Consider the following 11,605-nt stretch of genomic DNA (forward strand, 5'->3'; position numbering starts at 1 on the left):
GGTGACGAGACGTGGGTTTACGAGTTTGACATGCAAACTAGTCAACAAGCTTCGGAGTGGCGCCTTCCAACTGAACCGAAACCGAAAAAACCACGCCAAAGTCGTTCAAAAGTCAAAGTCATGTTGACTGTTTTCTTTGACTATCGCGGTGTTGTGCACTCGGAATTCTTGCCGGAAGGTCAAACGGTAAATAAGGAATATTATTTGAGTGTTATGCGGCGTTTAAGAGAGCAAATCCGACGAAAAAGGCCAGATTTGTGGAAAGAAAATTCTTGGATTTTGCACCATGATAATGCACCTTCGCACAAGGCCATCATTGTGAACGAATTTTTAACCAAACACTCAACAAATACCATCGAGCAACCACCATATTCACCAGATATGGCTCCAGCCGACTTTTTTCTTTTTCCTAAACTCAAATTACCACTTCGTGGCACCCGTTTTCAATCGGTAGAAGACATAAAAGAGAATTCGCGGCGAGAACTGACCTCAATTCCGGAAACAGCGTTTAAAAAATGTTTTGATGATTGGATTATTCGTTGGCGTAAGTGTATCGTTTCTAAAGGAGCATATTTTGAAGGTGATAAAATAAATTTGGATGAATAACAAACAGTTTGTGTATTATTGATCTTTTCCCGCTACTTTCTTGACAGAGTAGTACATAGATAAACATCCAAGACCCAGGCCAATCAGAGAAAGTTCGTTTCTCATGCCCTGGCCGGGATTCGAACCCGGGACCTCCGGTGTCACAGACAAGCGCACTACCGCTGCGCCACAGAGGCCGTCAAATGTTAAACTAGATATTACACCACTAGCTGTGCCCGTGACTTCGTCCGCGTGAAATAGTTACCTATTTTGGGCATCATTAATGCCCTCAAGGATGAATAATTTACCCGGATTTTTTTACATTCTCCATAATTTATTTGCTCCTAATAGTTGCAGCGTGGTGTAATATAGCCTAAAGCTTTCCTCGATAAATGGTCTATTCAACACACAAAGAATTTTTCAATTCGGACCAGTAGTTCCTGAGATTAGCGCGTTCAAACAAACAAAATCTTCAGCTTTATAATATTAATATAGATTTTATTTTTGGTATCATTTAACAGCCTCTGTGACGCAGCGGTAGTATGCTTGTCTGTGACACCGGAGGTCCCGGGTTCGAATCCCGGCCAGGGCATGATGAGGAAGAACTTTTTCTGATTGGCCTGGATTTTAGATGTTTATTTATTATATATTTTATTATAAAATATAGTATAATTGAGTTAGTTTATCGTAACACAAGTCTCGAACTTACTTCGAGGCTAACTCAATCTGTGTAATTTGTGTGTAAAAATGGTGATTTGACTGCGGCCTCTTAACAAGAGGTGGATGAAGATTACTGACGCGATAGAAGGAGAAGAATAAATAATAGAAAATAAAAATTCGTTTATTTAATTTACCACAATACAAAGATACATTGAACAAAGAAGAACTCTTTTTACTTACTTATTTTTTCTGTCCAATCACATTGTCATTTTTAATGTGGAAAATGCATTGGTCGAGTGCCATCGAAACGACAGTATACACGCACGATGTTATAATAAATTACTATAATTTTTACATACATACATATGGTCACGTCTATATCCCTTGTGGGGTAGACAGAGCCCACAGTCTTGAAGAGACTGATCGGCTACGTTCAGCTATTTGGTTTAATGATAGAATTGAGATCTAAATAGTGACAGGTTGATAGCCCATCGCTTAAAAAAGAATCTCAAGTTTGTAAGCCTATCCCTTAGTCGCCTTTTACGACATCCATGGGAAAGAGATGGAGTGGTCCTATTCTTTTTTGTATTGGTGCCGGGAACCACACGGCACTTAATACGGCCACACATAATTTTAAATTAATAATTAAAATATTTCAACAGGCCTACAACCAGAGCGATGACGCGGACGGCATCCTCATACGGAACGAGGAGTATTTCCGTAACCAAGGCAAGATCATGCAAGTGGAGCATTGTCTGCAAAATCTGAACAAGATCGCCTCCAGCTACTCACATCAGACTGGAGACAAATCTCTTGAGGAGGCTGTGAGGAAATGTGAACAGCAGTGGGAGAGTACTGTCCATAGGGTGGAACATTTCAGACAGCAATTGCAGAGAATACCAGCTAAATGGGACGCTTACAGAGAGAAGTTCAGGGAAATGGAACGGTGGATGGACCATGTGGATAAGACGATGGATAGTATTGTGAGAGAGGTTGATTCTGCAGAGGCGTTTGAACGAGAAAAGACAATATTCCAGGTGAGTTATGTAGGAAGTAATGTTACAAAGTTTGTTATATCTGACAGTTTTCTCACTAACAAAACCATGACAACCGTTGCTGTGGCGTATATCAGCAAGGTTGCCTACAGTTTTATTTTAGTTTAATTTTACATACATACATATGATCACGAATATATCCCTAGCGGGGTAGACAGAGCCACCAGTCTTGAAAAGACTGATATGCCACGCTCAGCTGTTTGGCTTAGTGATAGAATTGAGATTCAAATAGTGACAGGTTGCTGGCCCATCGCCTAAAAGAGGAATCCCAAGTTTATAAGCCTATCCCTTAGTCGGCTTTTACGACATCCGTGGGAAAGAGATGGAGTGATCCTATTCTTTTTTGTAATGGTGCCGGGAACCACACGGCACTACTAGTTTAATTTTAGTGTCACTTAAGTTGACGCTAATAATGCTGTTGTTGTTGTCTTCAAACCATGACATTGGCAGAATCACCGAAAGTCCGGTGGAAGCCATAATATAGAAAAGAAAGAAAGAAAGAACGTTTGTAACTGGGTACTTAGTCTTCAAAAAATGTGGTTGGTTATAATAAATAACACAGGTGGAGTTATTTAATTCATGACATCAGGATTGGCGTTAACGATGACATTGACCATCAACAATAAAGTAGTGTAGACAGTTTAAGTTGCTCCGTGATGGAAGTAGATCCCTATATTTGTGGCATTACAATTTTGTTTCTTTTTATTTCTTTTAATCATCTTTGGTATATATATATAGAAGAAACTCCAACTTCACACATATACATTAATTTGAGTTAATATCGTTATATTTTTATGCAAACTATGGATATAGCTGAAGGAGTTGATGGTAAAGTAATTGTAACGTCTTGTTTAATTTTATTAATCTAAAAAGATTTATTAACTATTTAAGTAATTTTATTAATTGTGTTAAATTTTAGAATATCTGCCGTGAAGCTGACAAAAAGCGAGAAGACATGAAATGGCTTGTGCAAACCCTAGACATACTATCAAATCATTGTCCGGAGTTGGAAGCTCAAGAAGAACAAATCAAATTGGAAAATTTGATTGCCCGTTACAAAAATTTAATACCAACTATAGAAATAACAATGATCAAGACTGAAACTTACACGCGATGCTACACCTACCGCAGGGAAGTTCATGAAGTCATTTGCGTACTTGAATCTGCTAAACAACAGGCTTTGGTGGAGCCCGAGCCGCAGAGCTTGCAGCACGTAGAACAACTCGTTCTCGAACAACAGGCAGCTGTACAGAAGCTTGACCGCCAACGACCCTCGGTCATGTCAATGTTACAACGAGGCAAAGAGCTCATAAAGGATGCAAATGCACCAGCATTTGTTAGGGAAGATGTCAGAAATCTTGAGTCTGGCTGGAACACTGCTTACGAGTCTTCTACAGACCGACTACATAAACTCCGTGACACACAAAAGGTTTGGTCAAACTATGAATACCAGAAAGAAGAACTCATGTCCGATCTTGACAAAATTGAGAGTTATATTGCTCATCCAGGGTTGGAACTGGGCGTCGGTAATATTGGCCGTGAACTGCAAGAAACTAAGATACTTAGTTCAGATATAGAGAAAGCTAAGTCTGAAAGACTTCCGCTGTTACAAAATGCATATGCCGAGTTACAAACTCTTACTGCTAACAAACCTAAGCCTGTCATAGAAAAAGATTTGGAGACAATTGAACGAAAATTAGGTAGAGTTGAAGATGAAGTTCAAACTAAAGTTGTTCATTTAGAAAAATTCAATGAAGAATGGGTCAAGATTGAACACAAATTAGAACATGTTCGAGAATGGATCAAAAAAGAAAGCCCAGCACTTATATCACAAATTCAATCTGAAAACATTACTCCGGAAGAGCGTGTCGTGAAATCACAAGCACTACAAAAAGTGATTGCTGAGAAATTAGATGTAATAAAGGGTGTTGCTGATCATGGTTCAAAATTGGCAGTTGAGCATCGTGTTCAAGACGCAAACAGATTAAAAGGAGAAGTTGCTTTATTAGAAAAAATGATGGCGGACTTACAACGTTCTACAGAACACCAAACTAAAGTTGTAGAGCATGACTTGGCTAGCTGGCAACGATACCAGAAAGGTGTAGCGGAAATTAAACCATGGATCGAAGAAGCAGAAATGAAATTGGGAAATGTACCAAAGCCAACAACACTGCCTGAAGCTCAACAATTGCAGCAGCAGTCAAGGGCACTACTAGCTGACAGTGATAAGCAATTGATGAACTTGCAGATTTTGTCTAGTGTAAGCCATCAATTATCAGGAAAAACAAGTGCTCCAGATGAGGTTGATGCTATTCATTCTCGCTGGGCTGTAGTTCACGACTTAGCAGACCAGTGGAATAATAAACTTGATAAATTAGTGACTAACTGGGAAAACTTCGACCGTGAAGCTGAGAAATTAGAGGCCTGGATTGAGAACGGCGAAAAGTTGCTAAGCAGTCGTAATTTGTCTATTGATTCTCCACAAGTCGAAAAGCTTGATCGTGAACTCAATAAATTAAAATCATTCGGAAATGAGATCTCACAGCAACAAGCTAAAATCATTAGTCTATCGCAGTCATGTGATACTATTTGTCACAGCATACAACCAGAAGGCGCTAACGTACTAAAAAATAAAGTGGCGGACATTAAACAACGCACAAATGATTTGGCTGAAACTGTCAGATCAAAGGTGAATGAACTATCTGACAAGATAATTGACAGGCAAGAATTTGTCACTAAGTTACATAACTTTGACAACTGGATAACTGAAATTAGAAGAAAAACAGAAAGTTACGATCAAATCGCTGCAGATAAAGTAGAACCAACTTTACAGTCTATGCATGTATTACTGCAAGAGCATGCTGCTAAAACACCTGAATTTACCGACATATACAACGAAATCAAAAACATGACCCTGTCATCTCATCCTGATGAGTCTCGATCCTTGAGTGAAACATACTCGAATATAGCACAACACTATCAAATAATTGAATCAAATATACAACAAAATAAAGCTGTTTTACAGAAATGGGCTGACTTGTTAAACTGGTATGATGATACAAAACAACAACTTGGTCATATTCAGTATCAGATCGATGGACCAAAACTTACACCAGAAAGCTATGAAATACTGAGACAAGAATTGGTTAATATTATAACTAAAATTCCAGAATGGAAAAGCAATGTTGCTTTACTAGATGGACCCTCAAAAGTAAAAGTCACAGACCAAAACACAGGTAGAATTATGTCACCAACTAGCTTGGTCAAAGAAATTGAAATGAAAGCTGATGCTTTATTGAATCAAGTTACAACGAAAAGAGACCTCGTACAAAAAGTTGGGGCTAGGTGGGATAAATTTAATGTACAACATAATGCATTAGCTCAAGTTCTACATAATATTCAATCAGCCCTTAATGATATGGCACAGAAACCAGTACCTCTAACCGAGGCCGCAATTCAAGATATGACTGAGCAGTTAGATAAACTCGATGCTGAACTCCGAGAAAAACAATCTGTAAGAAAGGAGTTGAGGGAAGAAGGTTTACATTTAATGAGAGAAGATCAGCCTAATATGGGAACTATTCAAAATGCTCTTTCAGCAGCAGATAATAATTGGGACCAAATCGTTAATGTTTTACGTGATACTAAAAACAAATACATATTATTATCTTCTACTTTACAAGAGTTGAAAAATTTTACTGTTGCTTTTGATAGAGAAATGGGTAGAGCAGAGCAACTGTATAATGAATCAAAGGATGCTCCTAGTGACTATGTACAAACTGCTCAGTCATTGGATAAAGCTAGAAAATCCTATGAAATATTAAAACGATCAAAAGGGTTACTAGATCAAATGGATGTTATCAAACAGTCTATACTAAAACAATCATCTACATTAGGTGGATTTGATACAAGTCCTTTAGAAGAAGCATTCTTGACGTCACAAACCAAATGGGAAAAAGTTAATGATGCTACCATCAAAAGAATACAAGATTTGGAATCACAACTCCAAGTATGGAGACAAATAGATGACACTAAAAACCAAGTGATAAACTGGCTTAGTGAAACAGGTCAAAATTTGGCGAACGCCTGTGATAACCTAGAAATAAGATTTGGTACAAATCATCTTGCTAAATACAAGGAAGAATTACCAATATATTTGGGGTTGAAAAATAGCATTAAAGCCAAATGTGAGCAAATAACCAATCTTAATAAAAATATTCCAGTAAGTCAAGTTACCTCAATAACTGACTATTTAGATAATGAATTTGCAGCATTGCAAACGCTTGCAGAAAATTTGGAAGGTGCTGTATCTTCTTTGGAAACAAAAGAAAATAAATTGAAAGAAAATATTAAACGTCTTTCCGATAATGTCAGTAAAATACGAGATGATATTATTAAATGCGATGATATGACTGGAGATAATGCAAAAATATTAGATCGCTTGAAAAAATGTCAAGCATGTAAAGCTGAACTACAAAACTTAAGTGACGAAATTGATAACTTGACACAAAATGTGTCTGAAATGAATGCCAACTATCCAGGATTCTACGAATCGTTAGTTCCAAAAGAATTAAGTACATTACAAAAGAGGTTTGAAAGTGTGCTTATCCATGCCAATAAAACTGAAACAACACTTCTTACATTCTTACAAAAACTGTTCACCGACAAACTTGCAATGTTTAATAGAAACCTTAAAATATTAGACGACAAAACTAGATGGTGTATGCCTGATGTCAGTAGTGACAAGTATAATCTAGAAGTTAAAAATGCAGCTTTACTTGATGTTGAAAATGGTATAGCTGAATGTGTAAGCAAAATAAAAGAATTAAAAGAAGCCAGTGATATTTTAAAAATTGTTGCTGAACCAGCATGTGCTCAAGAAGCTGCAATACAAACGGAAAAGGCAAAGAAAAATCTAGATGTTTTGGCGTCCAATTATGATGAAATAAAAAATAGATTAAGAGAAAATATGGATGCATGGCAGGAATATGAAACTTTATTGGAGACTGTATCTGAATGGCTGAAAGACAAGGAAAATAAGGTACGGCTTGAAGCCGCAAACTTGTTGAATTTGAGTGAAATCGACAAAAAAATTGCTGAAGTTGATGGATTGAATAAGGAAATCAAAGAATATCAGGACGAAATAACTAAACTTACTGCAATTGGAGAGAAAATATTGTCACGTAACCCTGACTCTAGGGTGCTACAATACATCAGTCATTTAGTGACTAGGTATCAGACTGTAGGTAAATTTATGGACAATCATTTACAAAGATTGAAAGACTTGAGGGACAATAAAAGTAAATATGATAAATCTATAACAGAGTTCAAAAACTGGCTTCAAGGTGCTAATAATAAAATAAAAGATTTGGCAATGATGAGTAAGCATTCAAAACCTTCACCAGCTGACTTAGAGCAAGTTAAAAAACTAAACGAAAATAAGGAAGTAGGTCAGAGACTACTTAATAATGCAATCGAATCTGGTGAAGCTCTATTTAGTGGAATAACTCCTGAAGGAAGAGAAGAAGTGAGAAATGAATTAAGAACTCTAAGGAACTATTTTGAAGACTCAGTAGATTCTCTTAATAATGTCATTAAAGATATTGAAACAACTATCAATAAGAGATCATCGTTTGATGATACTTTTAATCAAGTGCAAAAATGGATAGCTGATAAAGAAAAGGAACTAGGCGAATTTAATCTATGTCCTACTCTGCCTGAAAAGAAGGCGCAGCTTCATGCTAACAAAATTTTACTCCAAGAAGTTAATTTACATCAGTCAATGCTCTCTCAATTGACTGACAAAATTAAAATGATGCCAGATGAAGAAGCTGAAAAAAGTCTTTCCAAAACTATAGACAGATATAAAAATATGTCAAAAGAACTTGAGAAAAGGGTTTCTGTATGCGAATCTCATGTAAGTGATCATGAAAAATATGTTCAAATGTTTGAAGACTGTCGGGATCGTCTTAACCATATTGTAGCTGAAAACAGTATTTTGAACTATAATGTTGTTACACAAAAAGAAGATGTTGACGCAAAAATTTTAGCAATTGAAAATATTGCTACTAAAGGAAAACAAATTGAAAGTATTCTAAACACATTGAAAACGCAGCTTAACACCGTTTTAGAGACAACTAGCCCTAGTGGTCATCCAGTTCTTATTAGCGAATATGAACAATTGAAAGTGACCTGGGACCAATTTGCCACACAGTGTAAAGACCAAGATAAAAAACTAAAAGATACATTGAAACATTGGAATGAAAGCCAAAAGACTTTAGATGATCTTGATGAATGGCTAAAAGTTAAAGAAAATCAATTGAGGGATCAGAGCCTCAAGAGTACTCTTGAAGCCAAAGTATCCCATTTAAACAAAGTCAAAGAAATACAAGGTGAATTGGCAGCAAAAAGTCCTGACTTCTCTGCTTTGACAGATGCTAAACAAAACGTTGCTAATGAGTCTGAGTTGAGCCATAAAACTTCTAAGTTAGCTACGCGATACCACACTTTGAATAATCTTGTAAATGAGACTATATCAAAATATGAAGTATTTGTATCCGAACACCAAGAATTTGAAAAAGACTACAGTGATATGGAAAAATGGTTAACAGGTATGCTGGGAGAGCTTCAAGATCTTAATGAAATTGTTGGTGACTATGCTGTTTTACAAGAAAAACAAAATAAAGCCAAGGAACTGTATGAAACGAGGAATAAAAAGACCCCAGCATTTGAAGAATTCCTTAGTTTAGGTGAAAAATTATACACGCATACAAGTCCAGATGGAAGGGAAGTAATCCGTCAAAAGATTCGAAAGATTAGAACTTTGTGGGATAGTTTCGGTGACAGTTTCCAAGAAACGGTTAACAAATTAGATCAATGTCTTTTGCAATTCTCAGACTTTTCACTTGCTCAAGAACAACTTACCAAATGGTTAAAAGACGTTGAAAGGGCGATGCAAAAGCATACTGAATTAAAAGCGACATTGGAGGAAAAGAAAGCTCAATTGCAGAACCATAAGATAATGCACCAGGAAATAATGACTCATCAACAGCTAGTGGAGTCTGTCTGCGACAAAGCGCAGCAATTAGTTGATCAAACACATGATGCTTCGTTAAATATCTATCTTCAATCTATAAAGCAACTTTTTCAAAATATCGTTACAAAATCTCAAAATCTTCAGGATAATTTAGAAGATTGTGTAAAACGACATGAAGATTTAGTTCGTCTCTTACAACAATACAAAGAATGGCTTGGATCCCAATCAGAGAAACTTCTTGACATTGAAAATTCAAGTGGAGAAAAACCTGAAATCGTACGGAAGCTGCATTCTGCTATGGCTCTCAAAGATATTGAAAAAATCGGATCTAATAAATTAGATGAAATTCGCAATGTGTTTGCTATAGTCAGTAAAAGCACATCAGAAGCGGGCAACACTATCATAAAAGCAGAAATTGATAACTTACTAGATCAACTACGTAATGCAGTTGATAATATTGGAGTTTCAGAACAAAAATTAAAGCATACGTTAGATATTTGGAATAAATTTGATAATTCAATAGAAAGTATAACAGACTGGCTAAAAGACATGGAATCAAAATGCCGTGATCAAAGCCTTTGCTCCACACTACAAGAAAAAGAAGATCAATTAAAAAGATACGTTGATCTACGTAACGAAATAAATGCTAAAGAAAAAGAAATAGATGCTTTTGTAGATGAATCTCACAGTCTTATTCAGCTTAGTGGAGTAGAGCGTCTTAAACCGCTCGTGACCCAAGTTAGTAGTCGTTATCAACAGTTGCATTTAATTTCCAAGGATATTGTCAATCACTGGTCCGAACTTGTTGCAGACCATAAAAAATATTCTCAATTACGCAATGAATTCGACGCATGGTTAAGGCCACTGGAAGAACAAGTATCTCAAATGGTAACAAAAGAAGATAAATTGAGTATAGAAAGTAAAGGCAACAAACTTCAAGTATTCTTAATGGAACGAGATAATGGAGAACATAAGATAAGTATTTTAACTGTTGCTGGTGATAAAGTACTTCCGGAAACAGCTGCAAATGGTAGAGAGAATATTCGTGGTGAAATAAGAACTCTGAGAGAAAGATGGGATAAATTGAATGATACAATTCTACAACAACAAAAAGAATATGAGTCCCAAACTCTTCAATGGTCAAGTTACCAAGATGTTCTTCAGCAAACCCTTTCGTGGCTGGATGAAAAAGAAAAAGTTATAGAATCCGAAGAAAAATCTATCTTGAATTCAGCTCAAGAAATAAAATCTAAACTTCTCAAAAACAAAACTTTATTGCAAGAAATATACTCCCATAAAAGGGTTATTGAGACAGTTACAGAAAAAGCTAAGAATGTTGCATCTACATTACATTCAAATAAAGGCGAAAATGATGAAATGACTGCAATTATACAGTCAGTTTGGGATAGATATAATGCGCTAACAAATCGTCTTACAGTTGTTATTGACAAACTCGAAAATACGTTTGAGATTTATCAACAATTTGCTGACCAGCAAAAATCTTTACAAGATTATCAAAAACATTTATGGGATCGTCTCCATCTTTTATCTGACTTTACTGGTAACAAAACAGCTCTTCAGAGTAAGCTTGGTAAAATCCAAGAGTTGTTGGATGCTATTCCTTCAGGTAACAATAAACTAAAAATATTATCGGACCTAATCGATAATAATACTTCAAAACTATCGCCTAGAGGTAAAGAAGCTATGTCTAGAGAATTAGCTCTTCTGAAGGCCGATTTGGAGAAATTTACAGCAACAGTTCACGATGTAAAACGAGGTATTGAGGACAAGATTCAACAATGGATTGAATTTGATAGTGCTAACGACCGCTTGCAACATTGGTTGAGTGATACAGAGATGAGCTTGAAAACGTACACTCCAAAAGCAACATTGGAAGAGAAGATTGATCAGCTCAATAAGTATCAGGTGTGTATTTCATATTTAATATTATATTAAGTATTCTTTATTCGTTATCAATTAATTTTATGGCAAATTTTAAACAGGAGTTATGTAAAGCGATTGATAATCATGAAAATGATTTGAACGCAGTCATGAAATCGGGAGAAGCTTTGGATCAAGTAAGATAGAAAAAAGGATAAATTAAAATCCTTAGCACTGTAGGACTTAGTCTAATTTTCAGTAGACATTTAATTTCACCAAACTACTTTATTCTAACCGGAGGAATATTACTTCAATTTGCTTATTATTTACAAAAGAAACTTTCATATTTCCTAATATTATATATATAAACCTATGTTAATTACTAATT

The 11,605-nt window shown here is 35.9% G+C and overlaps 1 protein-coding gene across 7 annotated transcripts in view; it reads left to right on the top strand.

The window, feature by feature from the left end:
* Nucleotides 1–11,605, top strand: part of LOC106132288 (muscle-specific protein 300 kDa) — a 164,827-nt gene that overhangs the window by 71,417 nt on the left and 81,805 nt on the right. For 6 of the 7 annotated variants that reach the window (XM_060947706.1, XM_060947704.1, XM_060947707.1 and 3 more), the window contains 3 exons: nucleotides 1,908–2,282; nucleotides 3,220–11,262; nucleotides 11,340–11,414. In XM_060947706.1, coding sequence (XP_060803689.1) covers nucleotides 1,908–2,282; nucleotides 3,220–11,262; nucleotides 11,340–11,414 — 8,493 coding nt within the window. The remainder of the gene's footprint in view (nucleotides 1–1,907; nucleotides 2,283–3,219; nucleotides 11,263–11,339; nucleotides 11,415–11,605) is intronic. The other variant, XM_060947708.1, reaches the window with a different exon arrangement.

The sequence above is a fragment of the Amyelois transitella genome, chromosome 14 (genome assembly GCF_032362555.1).
Source record: "Amyelois transitella isolate CPQ chromosome 14, ilAmyTran1.1, whole genome shotgun sequence".
In the NCBI taxonomy this organism is placed as follows: domain Eukaryota; kingdom Metazoa; phylum Arthropoda; class Insecta; order Lepidoptera; family Pyralidae; genus Amyelois; species Amyelois transitella.